General features: G+C 38.3%; 3 protein-coding genes across 4 annotated transcripts; 1 reads left to right on the top strand and 2 right to left on the bottom strand.

Annotated features, from left to right (window-relative positions):
- Positions 1–1652: 1652 nt before the first annotated feature.
- On the bottom strand, positions 1653–4303 carry LOC132190676 (galactan beta-1,4-galactosyltransferase GALS1). 2 transcript variants are annotated; one of them, XR_009441159.1, is made up of 3 exons: positions 2968–4303; positions 2022–2682; positions 1653–1735 (listed from the first exon to the last, which is right to left on the bottom strand). XR_009441159.1 is itself a non-coding variant. In XM_059605714.1 (2 exons), exons 1-2 carry the CDS (start codon positions 4086–4088, stop codon positions 2337–2339), a joined length of 1467 nt encoding a protein of 488 aa, XP_059461697.1. In that variant the 5' UTR covers positions 4089–4303; the 3' UTR covers positions 1996–2336. The 2 variants fall into 2 exon arrangements, 1 of the variants encoding a protein (XP_059461697.1); XM_059605714.1 differs by lacking the exon at positions 1653–1735 and having other exon boundaries at positions 1996–2682.
- A 5488-nt stretch (positions 4304–9791) lies between these two features.
- LOC132190427 (uncharacterized) lies at positions 9792–11086 on the top strand. The gene is made up of 2 exons (XM_059605419.1): positions 9792–10214; positions 10377–11086. Exons 1-2 carry the CDS (start codon positions 9854–9856, stop codon positions 10856–10858), a joined length of 843 nt encoding a protein of 280 aa, XP_059461402.1. The 5' UTR covers positions 9792–9853; the 3' UTR covers positions 10859–11086.
- Positions 11087–12429: 1343 nt separating this feature from the next.
- Positions 12430–18533, bottom strand: LOC132189104 (squamosa promoter-binding-like protein 14). Its single transcript, XM_059603628.1, has 11 exons — positions 18017–18533; positions 17057–17689; positions 16735–16931; positions 15809–16647; positions 15611–15685; positions 15389–15496; positions 15187–15304; positions 14849–14984; positions 14616–14760; positions 13908–14510; positions 12430–13553 (listed from the first exon to the last, which is right to left on the bottom strand). The coding sequence occupies exons 2-11, from the start codon at positions 17641–17643 to the stop codon at positions 13125–13127; spliced, it is 3237 nt and encodes a 1078-aa protein (XP_059459611.1). The 5' UTR covers positions 17644–17689; positions 18017–18533; the 3' UTR covers positions 12430–13124.
- Positions 18534–20691: the final 2158 nt, after the last annotated feature.

Here is a 20691-nt window from a genome sequence, read left to right as displayed (position 1 = left end):
GACAGTCTAAAAGTAGAGAATGAAGCTTTAATGCTCAGTTGCTTATCCAATTCTCCCTAATAAATGATTGCCAAAACTCTCAATGCTCCTTAATCCTTATCATCGCCCAATCATACATCCTTTGCTCCACTAACCAGATCCTGAAGACCCAAAGTCGTGTTGATGACAAGAGACCAAAAAAAAAAAAAAAAAAGGAAAAAAAAAAAGCCCAGCAACGAAACGATAGTTGATGTAACAGTTTACCTTCACGGGCCAGGCCGAACCCTTTTTTATTTCTTTATTTCCTTTGTTTTCATTTTTTATTTAAGAGTGCTTCCTTAGTTCCTTGTTTCCAACTTATCATAACACCCCACTCCATGACTTCCCAGTTCCCGGCCAGTCCGTCATGATCATCAAGTTGGTAATTAAACGATTATTGGGCCTCAACCGTTACCAAAAAACTGATGGCCCCCAACAAATGGAACACCAGTTTTCTGTTTTCCATTTTATTAATTACAATTATTTATGTATCATTTGACAAACACTGAGAGCCTATTTGAAATTGCCTTTTAAGTCCTTTATTTTTAAGCTTTTACTAAAAGTATTTTTTTGATCATATTTAGGCGTTTTAGATCCTTAAAAACACTTTTAAATTTATTTACCAAACGAGACAATTTTAAGAAGTAGTTTTGGTCGGATAGATTGAATCTTCCTCCTTCCTTTCCCTTCTCATGTTTGAATATGTTAAAAAAATAAAAAATTACATGCCAAAAATAAGAATGATAAATAGACAAGAACCACATTCAATAAAAAAATAAAAAATAGGGTGAAAAAAAAAAAAAAGGTGAGGTCTCCAAGAATCTGAGGTTCCCAATCTCTCCCCTTCCTCCCTTGAAATGTAGGTTTCTCGCTCACTCATCAGTCGCAGTCGTCTGTGAGTCTGTCGTTGGTGGATGTTAGGAAAGTTAAGGTGTGGTTCCCGAGGTTATGCATCGTGTCTGGGGGAATCTTGGGGAGTACGTGGCCAATCGGCGGGAGGAGGTGGTTTGGATCGTTGCCCAATGGGCCCAAATTAATAAATGATTGATAAAGAGGGTAGGCTCTGTTGTTGCCTACGTCCGGCTACCATCCACTGGGCCTAAGGGCCCCTTAAGTAACAAGGCGCCTTTTTACTCAACCAGTCAAAAGAGAAGACCAACGAGTAAAATAGAATGTTGATGGTTGTTCACATTTTTGTATATTAGGAAAAATTATTAAGATAATATAATGAATGTTGTAACCAGAATTTAGTAATTTAGTGGTAGGACGCTTCCTCCTATCCTCCTTAATCAGGACAAAATCGAATTTTAAATAATGTGATTGGTGTTTCGCAATAATCAGTGGCCATAAATAGAGCTTTGCAGGATCCAACTAAGTGTCCTCAATAAAGACAATAACAATTATTGGCAGTTTTTTTTTTGTTGAATTATTGGTACTTTCTTGAAAGTTTCTAACCTAACGCAATGTGTACCACACCGGAACCCCAACCTCCTCGGCAGTTTTATGGGTTTCTCGTAAGATAACCCATAACCCGTTAATAATCTGAACATGCAGCCCTTGGAAGCTATATATGAGGATCTTGTATAGAATACTATATCTTTGGGTCACTTTCTGCAATGCCATTTGCGAATCTCTCTGCAATATCTTTCAATCTCTCAGTCTTGGCCTTTTTGTTAGCAACGTCTACCGCTTCAATACTCCTCCTTTTATCGCTTAGCTAGGGAATAAATCATCAAAAAGGAAAAAAGGGAAAGTCTCTCAATCATTCATTCAACAGCAGTATGTCTAATAAGAAATTTACAATTATTTATGTCCACCGAATCACATGGCAATGTTCTTGCTTAAAAGAGAAAAGGAAATTACCCCATTAAAAGGAGAGAAAAAAAGCGCCAGTAAACATCTTTACACAAATTTCACCAAGAATATAAACTGGGAATTAATAATAGTTATTAATATAGAAGAAGAAAAAGAGAGATCTAAGGATCAACACTCAATTCACTCACTTTATAGACAAACGAAAGCTTTGTTGGGTCCTCCCCCACCCTTTTCTTTTGCAACAGTTTCTCACCGCTCATGAGCGCCCATGGATTGGTGGGTCATATGGATCCCCAGCCAGGAAAAGAGGAGTAGACTTTGAGCAACCTAATTTAATTTATGAGCCAAGAATCAATCAATCAATGATGACAATGCACGCCAAGTGTGAGTAGCAAGCCATCATCGCATCTGCAGTAGCATTTGCTTGCCCACAATGTGAATTTCGGTGCAGTTGGTCACAATAAAAATCATTTTGGGCACCACTAAGGCACTCCTAGCTAATCTTAGAGCTGTACATTTCCGATGGTTTTAAGCTCGAATTCCTTGATGGTATTGGCCAGCTGCTTCATATTGTCATCATACACGAAGGGGAGCTTGTCGTACCAGGTCACATTGTTCTTGGCCGAAACTGGGAGGAATTCCCTGCACGGTTCGCCTAGCACCGATATGGAGTTGTGGTAGTGATAATATCGGATCTTCGTTTCGGTCTTGTGCAATGTCTTCCCAACGACATTCTCCGACATGTGCACGCCGGTCGCATAGGCGTTCTTGGCCTGAATGGCGTACTTCCGATCCCGCCGGATTCCGGTTCTTGAGTCCCTGAAGAGTAGCTTCTCGAATCCCCATTGCCTGAATTTGATGTCACGCCACAAAAATTAAATTAAATACGAACAAAATTTTAACTGTTCCAAGTAATTCCAACCAATGCATATGTTTACTATATTCTCTATAAACGAAAAAGAGAAATTCGACAACGTAAAATTCCACTTGTTTTACAACAAGTTCCCCAACTTTCCCAAAACTAAAACTAGTAGAGCATTACGAATCTTAGATCCTAGGATTCTGTTTCACAAAAAAAAAAAAAAAAAAATTTGTAATTCTTGTGGGAGAACGAAGAATTGAAGAAGAAAGTACCTAGAATAATCCCGAGTAGAATCGTTCAAGCAGAGTAGACTGGACATGGGATTCTGCTCAATAGTGAACTGAGTATAATCGGAGAAGTCATTGAGGACAGATTCGAGCGTATTTCCGTGGGGCAGATAGATATACTCATCCACATCGAAGTAAAAGGTCCAATTGGCAGAGTGTCGGTAGCGATGTAGACAGTCATTCACCACCAAGAACTGGTTATAGTAATACCCATCGAACTCCGCCTGACCCTTTATGTCCTGCACAGTGGCCCTCCCAGCTCGCACCCACGGCTCCAGCGCCGCCCTCACCTCCGGCGACACCCCATCGGCGTCGTGAAATACGAAGTGGGATTTGGGTCCGAAGAACCAGGCGTGGTAAGCCATCCATTCCCTGATCCTAGCGGCGCTCAGATTCCCGTACAAAGATGACCCACAATACAGATACTCGTACTGGTAAGGCGGGTGGTACTTGGACTCGTTGTAAGAGCCCGGTGCTTCCTCCAAGGCCGTGAATTTCTCGTACTTCCTCGGGGACTGACTATAGTACGCATTGATAGTGAGCTTCCCACCTGTGTTGTCTTCATTCGGGTTGACAGGGAAGGTGCAATTGACAACGACGACGGTGTAGACGCGTCCGTACCCCCAATCGGGAAGCATCTTAAAGGCTACGGCTCGAATGGATGACCCATTGTTGGAGATCCACTCGCATTTGTACCAGGGCCGACCGTAGACGTGAATGGGCTTGGAGGCGAGGCCCACCACAGCGAAGGTCCGGGGGCCGCCGCGGTAGGCGCCCATGAGGACGAACAGAGCGGCGGCGTTGCCAACGGGCCGGAAAACTCGAGAATTGGGATCGGGAATGGGAATAATTTTGGGGGTGGAATACTTCTGTGCAGCGAGTGGGGTTGAGGAATAGTTAGCAGAGGATGTATTGGTAATAGAAAGAGCGGCGGAGGCGGCAGCGGAGCAGGAGGTGCGGGTGGTGGAGAGGAGGTTTTGGTAGTAGGGAGGGAGGTTCCACATGAGCATGACGAGGCCCAGAGCAAGGAAGGTGACGACTAACGTCTTGGTCTCGATGCAGCTCAGCATTTTGGCGACGGAGGGCGGTGGAGCGTCCTTCCTCATTTTGGTTGGTTGGGTGGGGGTGAGGTGAGGGTTCTCTGTTGTCTACTTCTGTTGCTGTCGGTGTCTTGCCTCGATGGTGGTATTTTGATGATTGCGCTTAACGAGAAAGAAAAAGGGTCAAAGGGAGAGTCGGGCACCCCTACATAGAATACAACCTATTGCCCATGTCTCTCCCTTGTAAAGGACCACCTTGGTTTTTTTTTTTTTGTTTTGTTTTGTTTTTTTTTTGGTAACACGCCGCAGCCAAGCACCAAGCCCCCTTCTTATATATTCATTCTTACACTAGGTCCCCGTTTTCACGTTTCAAGTTCATGGGCTTCTTAAAACGAGTTTCGATCATCCCTCCCTTTAATTACTAAACCGACACTTTCTTCCGAGGTTGGTGGTGATTCTTTTCCCCCTTTTTTTTTTTTTTTTTTTTCTTGTTTTAAAAAAAAAAATATTATTATTATTTTAATGATATGTGATGCGATGCTATAGAAAGAGGCCAGCGAAACAGGTGAAACTGATAGGATTAATTTTTAGGATTTATATTTTATTCTATTTATTTAATAGTAAGTATACATAATGTCGTATTATTTAAAATTTAAAATAAAAAAATACAACAAATTCTCTGCATTTCGCATTTGAAATGAAAAAAATGGTGATCCAACCCATCCGCGTTGTTGGTAAGATGATATGATGACAAAACAAGAACAATACAATGATTGGGACCTTGCCTTTGAGGGAGTGGGGATAATAATAATAGTGTCCTTTTACTCAAAGTAGTAATTTCCAACGGTAATTGCATTTACACAGGTGAGAAATCTCAGGCTAATAATTCATATAGTAAATAATTTTATTTTATTTTTTAATAGAATTTACCTGTCTGTTAGTAATTTGTAGAACAAAAGTGCTTGCTTAAGCAAAATTGAAAGGAATTAGAGTTAAAAATGGTGGTTATTAGCATGTACGTCATCCTAGTTGCTTTGAAAGATCCTCCCTCCCCTACATAAATCTTTCAAAGTTGATCAAAGTCAAACTGAATTACGAGGATTTGAAAAACATGTAACGAGAAACCCATTATTCGATTGTCTAATTAGTGTACTGATCAAGTTTAATAATTTGCCAGGTTTTCTTTCGTAAGTCATACTTCTTACTCTTTCCTCACCCCGAAACAATAATATTATAACGCCATTGCATGCTTGTATGGTGGTGCCTCTTTGATAGGAGAAAAATGTTGCTAACATCATATATAACTAACCAACAAACCAAACTTTCTCGTACCACGTTAATAGGTCGTCTGTGACATGTGTTGCTTCCTCGATCCACATCAGGCGTTTTGAAGGTTGATAGAGATTAATTAGAGAGAGAGAAGAAGAAGGGGAAAAAAAAAAAAAAGAACAAAAGAAAAATGAAATATTTATACATAAGGAAAGGAAAAAAGGGCAATAGAATAATAGGACTTGGCCTTTATGCAATTATGCGGTTAAATAATTGTGCCCCGCTGGTTTCATTAAATGCTGTCAACTGTATCTTTTTAACAGAAGATATGCTCCTACAGTCGAAAAAGTATATATTTAGTTTGGATGTGAACTTTATAAAATTAAAAACTTATATCTTAATATTAAAAACGCAAAGAACACAACACAAGGGGTCCTATCAATATTTACTTTTTTCTATGCATATTAATTTAGCGTAACCGAAAGTCATTATTGGAGGGGAATACTTTAAGAGTTTGTTTTGTACGTGTTCAATCATCCAATTATTTTGTATGCATAAGAGTTTTTTTTTACGTATTCAATCATGGATTTATCTTGTATGCATATAAAAAAAAAAAAATCTATATATTTATTTCTCTCTGATTTTATTTTATTTTATTTAAAAAAAAAAAATGATAATGAGACAAGACTCTTTAATCGTAAAGTTTGAAATTATATTTTTATTTTATAGTTATCTTACAATGTTGATATGACAATAGCAACTAATTTTTTGATTAATTTCTCTAAGAAAAAAAAAAAAAAAAAAACCCAAATGATTAATTGTGATTGTCATATCAACATTGCAGGGTAAAAATGTGATTGATAGTATTAATCTGATGTGGCAGTGACTATTAGTTTTTTTTTTTTTTTTAATAAGGGCCGGTCCAAAGACTAATAGGCACTGCTCCATGTTAGCCCGGTTATTCTAAAAAGAAAAGAATAATGTTACATTCTACATGCTTATCTCACTTGACTAATGTATATAGCAGTGTCTACCAGACGTCCTATAATCAATCCTGATTAAAAAAAATAAAAAAAATTAAGGACTAATAAACATGATGATATCAACCTAATAAGATGAGGTTGGATAGGGTGTATCATTTCTTATATATATTGTGAGACAAGAAAAAGAAAAAGTTGCTGGGGACACCTTGGAATTATTATATCCTTGAACCTTGGCCTTGCCTTGCCTTGCCATACCAATGTAAACGCTGGAGGTTGTTGCACCGAAGCCACGCTTCGAAGGAAGTCCTCTTCGTTCAATAATTGTATTCTTGTGTCGGCCTAGTCTTCCGCCTACCATTGTCGGCAGATGAGACCACTGTTTTTACGTACCTTCTCACTGTGCTTTTTATTTCTCTCTTTTTATTTATTTATTTATAGGTAAAAAAAACTTGTTCATTTTTCTTATAGATAAAAAAACATTATCGACAGCCTGTTAATCCATTTTATGAATGCCACGAGCTTATTTATTGATACGAGAATCTGCCAGTCTTTGCGGTCGTGAGTTGCAAATGCTTGGCCCAATTGGTTAAAGTGGGCCGCAACGTGGAGACCATGATGTATTTTGAGCCCGGCCCCAACTGAACCCAAATGCATGCATTTGCTGCATGCAATGGGCTTGGTCCACGAAAAGAGCACCTTCCTCAGCTGGGTCCCGAAAGCAACGTTGACAAGTTTCAAATAAGGGAACCCTTTCCTTTTGCGATGTCTTGTCATATGGTTCGATTCGGCTAGGCCTGTTTGGGCCTTTACCAGCACCAGATAGGGCCTATTGCTTTAAGGCATCCAGATTGAGGCAGCTCAAACCTTTGCCCTTAATTGATTCGAGACACTCAAATTCTGATGTCAGCTTTGAATATCCTACGAAAGTCATGAGAAAGAGGCTAAGCCCTTCTACGAAACCCACAAAATTTACAGGGCATTAGCATGTATATCATTTTAATAAACAAAATAACCTTCATTTAGCTAATTGTGATTTGTCATGTATGATTCTTTCAAGTTTCAAGATTAGAAAGAAACGACCATAATATATTTAAAGTCATAAAGTTGGTATTCTTGAAAACGACTCCATGACTAAAAGTGGGGGGAGAATATTGGAAGAGAAGGGAGGGTTTCGTAGAAGTAATTAAATTCAAGTCGTGGCAGATTTGGATTCCCTGTAATTATAGCATGTTTGTTCTATCTGTTCATTTAAAATTAATGAATAATCCAGATAGTGACAACAATATATATAATAAAAAAAAAAAGAAAGAAAAAATGTAGTTGAAGTGATAATTTTAAGATAGTTCGGTTACCCCAACAATAAGTGGTTTAATACTAATTAGGATATTACAGGGGGATCCAAATCTATCTAACTGTGAAGATCGAGTGTGCCCAAAATATGAGAGGATGGCCATCTAAAACAGTGTTTAATTGGAAAAGTTATAACGCGTTTAATGTCATAAAAGGTGTACAAGGGAATCTGTCTCTTTTCTTTGTAGTTTCGTTTGTGTATTTCTTGGGTGTAAATGGAGGGATATAAAGGAAAGTACAGAAAATGGGAATCACCTGTAAAACACATACAAATAATTGGGCATCAGTGACACTTAGTCAAAGGGATTAAGAAAGGCATCTATTAAAATATGTGATCAAATGCCATACAACTCAACACAGAGAAAATAAGAAAGAGGGGGCCGGGGGGGATATGGGTGCACATCCACATCCATCTTTCATGAATCTGGGTGAGTTTAGTTTACATAATGGAAAACAAAATGCTGCAATATTTTCTTTGATTTCACTTTAAATCGAATATTTGTGGGGGAAGGCTTGTTATATATATATATTAATGATCAAATCACATGCCACATTGGACATATATATATATATATAAAGCTAAAAGAAAACATTGACTTGGGGTGCAAGGGTATCTTCCAATTTTCTCTTTGAGTGTGCACCAAGTTGTGTATTTACTTCCGGAATTATCTTTCTATCAGAATCTACACTGTTTTTGCTACACTGTTTTTGGGCTATATATATATATATATATATATATATATATAACCATTGGGCTTCTGAAGAGACACTCCTCAAATTATAAGAACTCTGTTTTTTAAATAATAACAATAATAATTTTCTTTGTTCATTGTACACATGTTTCTTATGGGTTCATATAAGCTACTCATCGGGTCTGCAGTAATTAAGAACCTCACCCAATAAAGGTATACACCATAAATTAACTAATTAGAACAAAAAAAATAGGCCTCTTTCATATAAAACACAGAAATTTGGAGTAATTTTAGGAGATCTGCTTGTATCCTACTAAGAATGATGTTGCTATTAAAATCATCATTGGGCTTGTGATTGATCATTATTAAGTTTTTATCTAAAAGTGATTTTAATAGTCACATCATTCTTAATAAGACATAAGTAGGCCATTTAAAATTACTCAAAAATTTGCCATTGTGTTTAACTATTTGGTGAATGGTGAGTTTCATTTTTTTTTTTCCTACAAATAGCAATATTTAGAGCATTTACTTCAGTCTCAGTAATTTTTAGTTAAAAAATCACACTTTTTTTTTTCCTAATTTTTTTATTTATTTTATATATGCATATATATTTTATTTACCAACTTTTCTAAATCACCTAAATTTCATTCTCTATTTTATCTATAAACTTTTAAGTATTTCATTTAAAATATTTTCTTTTTATCCACTTTCACCATTTCCAAAGCGTAAAGATAATCAAATTATTTTTTTATTATTTTATTTATGCATTGCTAAGCTACAAAGCTCAACAAATTTGTTAAGTACTGTTGCAACTAGTCATTTTTTAAAAAAAAGTTAAAATGACTAGTAGGATGGAATTATTTTTTTACCCATTTTTACTATGGGGCAAGCCAAAATAACCTTTGATTAGCCCAATGAGAATACTCTTGAGCATTCACTCGAATTTTTTTAAAGAACATATTTTTTAAAGTTGTTTTTTTTTTTAACGGTCATATTTTTATATTTTTCAACAATATATGAAACATAGTGAGTTTTATTATATTCATTAACTTAACCACAAGAATAAATAAATAAAAATAGTCATCCATGGACTTGCTTGGGAAAAAAGGTCAGGAAGTTTCCATTTTTTATAAAAAAAAAATAAAAAAAATTGGACACTCAATTTTTTGAGACCATTGTAGCTAGCTAGCTGATTTATTAACCAAAGTGGCTAGTAGCTAGCTAGGATATATATGTTTTTTTTTTTTTTTTTTTGGACTATTTTGTTTATCCCATGAATGCTGAGCATGCATGCACTGATACTATTGCACATGCAATATATTCAAGATGTTGGCATCTTCTTTCTGCAGTTTCCACATGGTCTGCGAAATAGTAGGTGTCAACTTTTTGTTCCTGGGCCAAACAGTATCTCGCTTTCTACGATAAATAGCTGCCATTTGTTTCTTAGTTTTGTATACCAAACGAAGGAGGTCGTACATAGGAGAGATCTATAGTAAACAAAAAAGACCCCCTGAAGATCGAGCAAAAGAATTGAAGCATGAAGCAGACAAGATCATATGCCCTAATGAGGTCTTCTTCAATGGATGTCCCTCAAATTCCCACATCATCACTTATCCCAAAAAAGCCTCCTCTTCCCCCTCTCATCGACTTCCCCACTTCTCCTCAACTTATCATGGGGCAAGAGATGATTCATTTCAGTCACCCACAACATCCTCTGTCGCAACTAGACCTGCGCGACCAATTTTGCTGCATCGGCTGCAAGGAATATGGTGCAGGCTTGAGGTTCAGCTGCCAACAATGTGATTTTCAGCTACATGATTTTTGTGCCCTCGCTCCTCCTGGACTTAAGGGCCACCCTTTCCACACCCAGCACCAACTCGCTTTCTATTCTAAGCCAGGTGAGGTGATCATATTATATATATATATATTTGCATCAAACCATTTCTATTCTAAGCCAGGTGAGGTGATCATGAGGACACGTCTTTTAAAAATTGTAAATGATCATGTGATGTCATGATGAATACTAATTAAGTAATTGTTTTGTGGTTAATATGTTTTAGCAAAATCGACGTGTGATGTTTGTGCGAAGCCCAGCAAAGGGTATGTTTTCCGATGCGGTGTGTGTAGTTTCCAGATGCACCCTTGCTGCGCTATGCTAGATTCAGAAGCACACTTCCCCTGCCATGCCCCACAGTCACATACCCTTAGGCTTTTACCTGCAAATATAACATCAAATGGCGACCCTGCTAATATTGTGTGTGGTGAGTGCAAGAGGAGGAGGGCAGGGAGAGTATACAGTTGCAGAGCTTGCGATTACTATCTCCATGCGGTTTGTGCTAAGAATATGGTTAATGGGTTCCATGCCAACGGCATCAACGACCTCGAAAAACCACGGAAGTTACGGGGTTGGCATTTTGCATCTCAAGTTGTCGGAAAAATCATTGGAGGGCTTCTTGAGGGTATTGCGGAAGGTTTGGGAGAAGGCTTGGTTCAAAATATTAGCAAAGGAAAGGGCACCAGTACTACTACAAGAACAATTTAATTAGTAAATTAGCTAGGTATATAACCTGTTTTAATTAGCTTCTTCTTGGAACAGGCTCCTATTTAATTATGCACATGTAAGTTGTTGGTATCTAAGATGGATCCACTAGTGTACGTGTGGTGTTCTTCAATTCTCATCGTTTGATTTGTCTATACCAGTGTACGTATGTGTAGCTGATGTACGTGGGTGTGTTTGCTTCGCAAATATGTATTTAAGAAAAATATTTCAATAAAGAGTATATATATGGTTGTAGACTAACAGAAATTTTGGAAGAACGATGTTCTTTCAATTTTTGCTCTCCTGATATATATATGCATTCCAACCAGATTAAAGGTCTAACATATAAAATATTTAACTGAAATTGAGTAAACTGCCACGGCAAATCTATTCATTCTATTTCAAAAAATCTATTTCCTGTACAAAATCAGCCCTAAGATCCCAAACAGAAGTGTAATATAGATGAGTGGGCTGCAATTTAAATTGGCATTTGATTATTAAGTTGTGCCATGAAACGAGATTTCACGTGCCACTCCTTAGACATTAACATTTCTGAGAGGTATTTATTGGTTATAATGCATTTGGTACCAAAGATTTTTGTATTCTTATAATGTTTCAAGTATAAAATAACTAAAAGCCTAAAATCAAAGGAATCGAAATGCTGTTGGAAATAACGTCCGTTTTCAAAAGATATAGAGAAAGAGAAAAAAAAATATCTTCTTTTTATTTTTATCTTTAAGAGGCCGGAATCCCATTACCTTTTTCGATCGAGAACGAAGACATCCATTCTTTTTCTTTCTTGACAAGAAACCTTATATTACTAGAAAAAACCTAACAATTAAACAAAATAAAACACGGGGAAGAAGAAAAAAAACCCGCTACTCCTCTTAATTGGGCCAGCTATTGCATTCGGGGCGTGGCCGCAGTAAAATCACAGGATTGCCACACTGAAACAAAATGAAGCAGCAAATTAAACGAATAAGAACGAAACTCGAGGGGTCTGGTCCGGTCCGGTCCGCTTTAACAAACCAAGCGCACTTCATTCTTCCTCTCGTGTTCGGAAATGATAACGATTCATTGCCAGAAGATGTTGGATATAATAAGAGTTTCAAAGGGCAATCATCTCTTCTTTATCTTCAGAAGATGTTGGAGATAATTCCGAAAGAAAATGGAATCCATCTCCAATTCATCCTAGAGATCGATGTTCTTTGTTATCAAACTCTGTTTTAATCTCTTATACACGCAATTGATATTGGGTAAGAATCTGTAATCTCTTATATGCACCTATTTATGGCAAAGTTCTATGAATAGAAAGGCATATTATTTTGCAAGAGGCCTAGAATCCTCTAATAGGAAACAAGAAGAGGTTAGATCCTTGCTTCTTTTCCTATTGAAAGTAAAGTGGCCCAGCCCAATCCGTTAATATGTTCTTCCCAAAGAAGAAAAAACCAATGATTATCAATACGTATTGCATTACAAGGCCTTCCAAGTCAAAACAGTAGAGGTATATTTGGGCAAGTAAGTTTGCATGATGCTCTACGTTTACAAATGCAGTCGTATTTAGCAACAAGTCGGAGGCAAATTAGAGCTACACCCACATGCTTCTTATTTTAAAATATACTTGAACAAATATTTCAGTATTCAATCATATGATATTGTCACTTGTGTGATTGACCCAACTCATCACCTTAGTGACAAAATGTACATGGTAAAACCTACAATTATGATTCCATCACTTGTAAAGGAATTTAAAAAAAAAAAGAAAAAAAGAGGGGGTACATAAACCACATAATATAACCAAATTAAACCTCTAATAACACTATACATGCCCACATTCTCTCAGCTCCTCTTTCTTCCTCCGTCTGGATGTGCGCAACACCTTGCCATAATAAGAGCTGAAGATTTCTAAATTCCAAAGTAAAATTAAAAAAAAAAAAAAAAAAAAAAAAAAAAATCACCTATTTTCCGGCTCAACTTCAGCTAAAAGTAAGTCCACAATCTATGACATCACAAATCTTAGACTTGTTAGGAAGAAATACACAAGCATTTGAACCATGGCATACCTGAGCCTGCTGTGATTTCCTTGCTTCCAAGGTCTGCCCCATGCAGCTCCTGTCCAACCCTTGGTCCCATTTCCAATAAGTAATCTGTAGACGGTTTTTCCCTACCAAAATCAAGACAAAAAAGTAGATATATGAATCTTGTCTGACCCTCCGTTGTCACTTCCTTTGTTCTCTCTTCCTTCTCCAAAATTCTTTTCCCTTTAACACTACATTGTGCCATAATGCAAATTCTCCCACTTAAACGGGGCAACTGAGCCAATGTTTGGGGACCCTCGCAAGAATAGGCAGACACAAACGCAGACAGCAGCTATGGCAAGCATTGAGTGAATGAAGGGGCGCTGAAGCAATCCTTGTGAACCTGGCACCCTCATATTGTACTTTTTTCCTGCGACCGCACACCTGGCACAAGATCTGGACCCTTGATTTAATTGGGTGCTTATCCTACGCTCTTGCTCCATTGTCAACTGTGGTTGCCCTATCTCACTCCTTATCGTCACTGAAACTTGACCATTCTTTCTGTCAGCAAGTTTTCGAGCCACCAGCTTGTTGTAAGAGTCATTACTCCTTGTCATAGCATAGCCATAAGGTGACTGTCCATTTGCATCCAAAAGGGTCGTCCAGTAGTTCAATCCAATCTACAAGACACGGAAAAATAAAAAAAAGTTCATAGGAGTTCAAAAGGCAAAATGTACATCCAATAAATGCATTACTGGTTTTTTTTTTTTTTGGTTCAAAATATGATTTTGCTCCCTGAATTGCGTTCCTAAACTACAGTTTTAATTTAGTTCTTAATTATCGTCTACGTAGTAATTGTAAGGTCGGTAAGTATACCATTTGGTAGAAATTTCAGGTCATCCTGTTATCAACCCACTGTAAACCACCCCCCCTGGCGCCCACTCCCCATAGTTGTGGCAGTAGTAATAAAAACAATAACAAGAACAATGACAACAACAATAATAACAATAGTAGTGGAAATAGAAGAAGAATACCTCCTGTGGGTCACTTGTCAAAGCATCTACTATATCATCCGAACCTGACATACTAGCAGCCAAATGTAGTGGTGTAATACCACCAGGTCCCACAAAATTTGGTGGAAAAATGTATTTTTTGGAGGCATCGTTCCCGCTAACAACAGAATAATTGATAAGCACATCAATCATCTTCCTGCACCTCCTTTTTACTGCCCTGTTCAAGAGCTGAATCTCAGAGAGTGTCTCCAATGACTCCCTTGACAGCCCATCCCTATCCAAGTTACTTTCAATCATTATGTCTAGGAGTGTTTTGACCAAAACACAGCAGTCCCTTTCAACAGAGAATGTGAGTAAAAATCTGAGCCGGCTAAGTGAATAATCCAGACCCCCAAGCATGGAAGAGTTCCCTTTCCTTTGGAATAACCATCCAAGTTCATTCAAGAAGTGCAGAACTTCCTCCCATGACCTTGGCCGCCCAAAATCATAATTGTTCTCTTCTGAAATGGCATCACATTGTTTTGCCTCCAAGTCAAACTCAGACTCTAGGAGCCTCAATTCTTTACAAATGGTAGAATCAGCTATTATCACAGGAAAACTGTTGCCCTTGAAACCATTTTCCACCTGTTCATAATATTGGTGAAGGTCAAGTACAGCACAGATTTTAAAAGGATTCTATTCAGAGGAACAGCAAACTAACATAAACAGAAAAATTTCCCAAAGTACTACCTCAATGAAACAGCGACCAACAACCCCAGGAGATGCAGGGTGAATATTATAACTGACCAAGTTTATCTCATCATTTGTGGTTCCTTGATAGCTAGGTTCCGTGATTTCCTTTGATGTGTAACCACCCATATTAGTGCAATGAATCCTGCACAATTTGTAAACAAACATTCCTGAAAACAGAAACAAAATTAACAGAACATTTCTTCACACAATAATAAGCACATTGTCCTTACTTGGTGCCAGGAAGAGACAAATTTCTACCCTTTAATAGAAAAGATGTTTCTTGTCCACCCACAACTGCAAACGGGGACACCAAAATCAACTCTGGGGAACTCCATGAACTCCAGGATTTGCATAGACGGATCTTTCCTGAAGAACAATATAAAGATCAAGAAGTTATTATCAAAGAGAGAGAATCCAAATTTTCAAATATGAACCATCTAAAAGTAAAAACCATATTCTCTTTTATGTTTAAATACCATACTTTTTTATAAAATATCCGGATTGTATGACATCACTGGACAAGAGAGAAAAGGAAACAATTGAATCCATGAACTCTATTAGTACTCACCATCTTTATGTGAAGCTAATTGCTTGCCCGTGTGAACTATAAACCTCCCACTTCGCCAAAAATCAGAATCTGAGGATTGAACCAAACCATTGATGCGCTCAAGAAGATTTTGTTCAAGCTGCAAAGAACACATACACCCTGCAAGTGGTCAGCACAGTGGCTAGATAAATGCTGCTAACCAGCATTACAGCAGTTCACTCACTTGTTCCCAGGCAGCAGATGACATGGACACATAAACTGATAGAACCACACAACCAGGTCTAATGTAGCTCTCCATTTCTGATGGACGGTTCGCAAGCCAATTGAATATCTAAACAAGAAAAACCATTTAGACTATCAACAATCACCAAAAATATCATTAGGTCTCCATTTCAGTCCAATAATAACACTAAAAAAGTGAAAAGATAAGCCATAAACTACTTACCTGTGTCCGCAGTGTCCCTGGAAAATGACTGGGATCCTTGTCAAATAGTTTAAAAATTATTCGACCCGTGCGATCCTGATGAGAGGAACCACACAATTATTCCATTCCCATGTGAAATTTCATAATACCAAACTCCCCACCCCCAAAACAAAAAACAAAAACAAAAACAAAAAGTAATAAAATGCAGTGCCAAGCTACCTGGGCATCAGAATTTAGACTAGAAGGGGAATGATCAGATCCAGAAGACGTATACCCAGCTGGATAGGGAAAACTTTGAAACGAACCAGGTTCAGCTCCTGTATTTGATCCTCTAAAAAGATCCAAGGACCTGTTTTCACGGGTTCTGCTAGCCAAGACATTTGCATTAAACCCTCTACCGATTGACATTTTTTCAGGCTTCATAGGTTCTGTTTTGCTCTGTATCGGGAACAGCTTATGAACAGCAGGTGGAGAAGACGAAGGAGACCTCTCTTCAACCGGGTTGCTGCTGTCAGATGAGAAATACTTCCTTGAAGATGCCAGATTTGGCGGGCTGTCATCCCCAAGTGAGGAGCCAAATAGCTGTAAGGGTAACTTAACATGGGTTTCTAGAACCTGGCAATCAGAATCTTCCATAGGAGACTGGTAACTGCTACTACTTCTCTCTCCTCCAACAGAGGGAAACTCCAGGGGAGATCTCCTTCGCAAATTGGGACCAGTAGCTTGGTCAGGGCAAGTGATCTTAGTTTTCTCACTGTCACTGCTCTGGCTGCTCTTTTGAGATAGTGTTGTGAGAGCATCAGGAGCAGATGTAGCTAGAGTAGACGAAAGAACAGCAAGCAAATCCACTGTTGAAGGAGAAGATGCGTTTCCATTCAATTTCATTTGATGTTCCGAAGAAGTATGATCTGGGACTTTCCTATTCAAACCTCCTAAATTGGGCAGCTTAGCCGCAAGGTCTACCGGCAAAGGCAATGAGTTTATCTTACTAAGAATCTGAATAAGCTGTTCTTTTTCCGGTACTGATGAGCAATTGATATGTTTGTCCTCATTTTTCCCTATGATTATGAATACATGATAAAATTAGCAAAACGTCAAGTGGGCAAGAGAAAAGCCAAACATACATTTTAGCCAGTCTCGTTTACCTTGTGTACGAGCTATAGCAGTCAACAAATTGACGATATCCAAATTTGCAGTGGCAGCGTTATTATCCCGGTTTCCAGCGAGCAACAGCCGTGAGGTAACATCCTCCGGTTGAGTTTTCCTTCTTCGGCGGTTATGCCCCGCAAGTCTACGCCTACAACTCCTCTTACCCTCATCAAACTCCGAAAGGGGATGAAACCTGGAAAGAGGTGAACCAAGATATTTTTTTGATAAGAGGTGAACCAAGATATTGATATGAGTAAAACAAATTCAAAGAAAAAAGCCCAAAATAGTTGTACAAAAAAAGAAAATCTAGATGATAACCTGCTGCACTGCTGGCAGAACCTCTGCATCTGGTTGGCAACAAGAGCTTTACTAGATTTGCTGTGAAGCTCGCACACTTTGTGTCGGCGGTGATAGTCTTTTGCATTCGACAGATCCTCCTTACAGTTGTCTACCTGACACATAGGATAGTTGCCGCCACCGGGAGATCCGGACCTGACCCTTTTGTTGGGCCTGGACGCTTGCTCTGGCTCAGGCTCCGGCTCGGGCCCCTCCTCAACAGACTTCAAGCCGCCCCCAAGATTGAGCCGAAGCCTGTCGTCCTCTTCGTCGGGCCCAGACACACCCATATGGTTCTCTTTCATTTTCTGCTCCGCTGCTATCGTTGTAGGAGTACCCAACATCAGGTCGACCGGTTTAGCGACGAATCTGACGTTGTCCCAGTCCCAGCCCTTATGGCTCCAGGTGTCCCTTACAGGATATTGAAGGGCGGGGGTTGGTGTCATCAACCGCTGCGCCTGACCCTGAAAGTTAGGCAGATCACGCTTCTTGGCCATCGAAAACCGACTCGAGAGCGTCTGCTGGTGGATGAATATGGGTGAAGCCACCTGCGTACCTGCCTCCTCCATTTCTCTTCTCTCGTCCCAAGAATCCCTCCACAGAACTCAGATATATCTGCATAAAGGGAAAGAGTGAAATAACAGATAGACTTTTGATAGTCCTGCTACAAGTATTTTGTTCTTGTCAACTATACCCCAAAAAAGGAAAATAAATATCAAAAAACGGATGGAAAATATCCAACGGAGATAACAAAGACCAAAGCTTTTCGACTTCACATTTCCATTTCACGGCAATTAACATGGTCACACAAAGATTTAAGTCCTCGATTCGACTATATATTATAGGCGATGCGAATATATAGCAAAACCTAACCATTTGAGATGCAAACAAAATAAAAACAAAAATAGAATTACATAAATAGATAAACTTACAAACACATACCTTCACGGAATTGTCAAGTGCACCCACATGTCCTCCGCCGGAATCAAACAAAACCCAAAAACCAGGCCTTTACTTCAACTCAGATCTAAAGTTTTCAGATTTGAAACACAAGAAAAGATAAAAAAACCCCTCCCCACAAACCGCATACAAGTTATGAACCCAAAACCAGTAACCATCCGAATCTAAAAAAATCCAAGAGTGATGGTCAGCCAAACCCCCAAGACCCACTTCGATCGACGACCAACCGATCTAGGAACCTAAAACCACACAAGTCAGCCTCTCCGCAACTATGTTTTACTTTTTTGTGTTCCAACCTTTTTTCCCCCCCCTGTCTTCTTCACCTTCTAAGAAAAAACTCTCTTTTCTTTCGGTGTTGGCAGAAACCGTAAATTGAAGCAAGATTGGGGTTTAGTAGGGGCCGCCCTAGTACCAACGAAGAATCTGTGACTTTTCCGTATTAAACTTCCTTTTGGAAAATCAAAAATGAAATAGTCTTCTTTTCCTTTTTGTTTAAACAAAGACATGGGCGTTAAGAACAACAGATTTTTTTTTTTTTTTTTTGGTACGATAGTTACACTTTACTGCACTCTCTGTTTGGCTTCGCCTCCGATAAATTTTACGACCCTAAATCGCTTTCCGTCCGGCACGCATCGCACGCCCACTCCACCATTTTATCGCCACAACATACGACTTTTACCACTTCTCAATCTACCCGACGCAACAGAGTTTATTACTTTTCTTTTTACATTTATCACGCAGATTGACGTCAAATTATAAGATTAAAAGCTATAACACAAATAGTAATCATTTCTTTTCTTCAGGGTATCTTAATGTTATATAGCATCATTATAGCATTTCAATGACATACTTCTCAAAAATTTATGCACCTAGAGAGAGCGCTAACTTTATTCGGATAATCTAAACTCCGTTTGGCAGCTAATTATCAGATATTCTTAGGTGTTGCAAGAAGAAAAGCTATCTCTTTAATTTCTTAGCAGGCAGGTTTTGGTATCTTGCTATATGCCTTGAACTGTGGGGGAAAAAAACGAGTTTGACTGAAATAGTAAAATACATGGTGATTCTAGTGTTGGACTCAAATCCTGCACCAAAGACAAAAAAAAATTAATTAATTAATTATAGAGTTATTTGGCAATTACTTTGCTTTTGTAACTCTCGATCGGTTATTTTCAGTACATTTGTTAAGTATAATTAGATTGGAGCCGGCGTTGAAAATGGGACGCCAATGGCTATGAAATGACTCTGTCTATTTTTTTTTCAATAAATATTAGTTAGATGAGGGTAATTTTTTACCTATAACTCTATTTTTAACCTTTTTAATTTGTTTAGTGTGAAATTGGAGCAACACTCGTCATATTTCCGTAAAATTAAACAGTGACACGTATTAACAAATTATTAAAAGAAAAAGTATTATAGTGGAATTTCCTCATTAAAAATACCGTTTGACTTATACGATACGAGCTTTTCCTTTCCTTTCTGTTCTTTTCTTTTCTAATGAATAACACCATCATCAAGAATTAAGTAATCTGGTCTGTTTCTAACCATACGATACACACAGTTTTCTTGATGAAGATCCAACTAAGAGTGGATGTAAAATTATTATTAAATAACCATTGTCGTACAGATTCTTCATATAGTCGATATTTTTTTTTATTATAAAAAATGACAAAATTGCCATTATGGTACAGATTCTTGGTATTGTTTATCACACCACCGTTGTTCCCACCTGCACACTATTCTTTAGATGAACCAATGGGCAAAGGTCCCTACGAGGACTGCTATTCGTGGATCTTATGCAGTGTTATTACATTAGTGGGCACAAGTGGATTCAAACTTTATTAAAAGCGGATGTAGGATTAATTTTGTCATTTCCTTGGCCCCCCCGATTCTCTTTTATTTCTTCTAGCTTTAAGATTTGATGTTGCTCAATTCCTGTCTTTCCGTCTAGCATAACATTTTAGCCGTTTATCGTCCAGTAAATTTAAAAAAAAAAAATGCAGCGGGGTCAACAGAGCGCATGTGAAATGAATTCACGGAATTTCAAGGAAAGAGAAGAGATGGGCAGTTTGGTAAACCACCAGATGGCGCGAAAAGAAAGGACAAAAGTTGGTCGATGTCACGGTTAAATAGTAGTTGCCTGTTTTTTCTCATTCAATCTGGGCATTAGGCTTTGGGCTTTCACCACAGTACAAAAGTAGAAAACCGCGTTGGTTTTGTGTCGTCGGCTTCACGTAAATGCCGCCCAATTTCGGAGACTTACACACAACGCCTGCCTTGCTTTTCCCATTCACAATTCATTTAACCGAACCTCATGCGCCACACGCTTCTTCATCCTTCCGATTATTTCCTCTGTGAATAAATAAAAAAAAAAAATGTAAAAAACAAAACTAGAGCCCATGGGCTCTAAATTGAAAGAACAAAAAGTTCTAGATTAACAATATCAAAAATATAAGTTAAGAACTCTTTCATCCAAATTTAATCACTTGCTTGTCGTGACGCTGCGCTTCTTCGCTTCTTAATTATTACATGTTATAGAAAAAGGTAAATTATAAGAAACAAGAGAGCTAGAAGTCTCAAGCCTTGTGAAACCCTAAGCCCCCTTTAGAGCGCCGTCGCCTCAGGGGAGGAGGGATGTCCGTTGCCTGCATCCCTCCTCC

The sequence above is a fragment of the Corylus avellana genome, chromosome ca8 (genome assembly GCF_901000735.1).
Source record: "Corylus avellana chromosome ca8, CavTom2PMs-1.0".
Lineage (NCBI taxonomy): Eukaryota > Viridiplantae > Streptophyta > Magnoliopsida > Fagales > Betulaceae > Corylus > Corylus avellana.
Note: the sequence above shows the minus strand (reverse complement) of the source record. Positions and strands in the feature narration are given on the sequence as shown.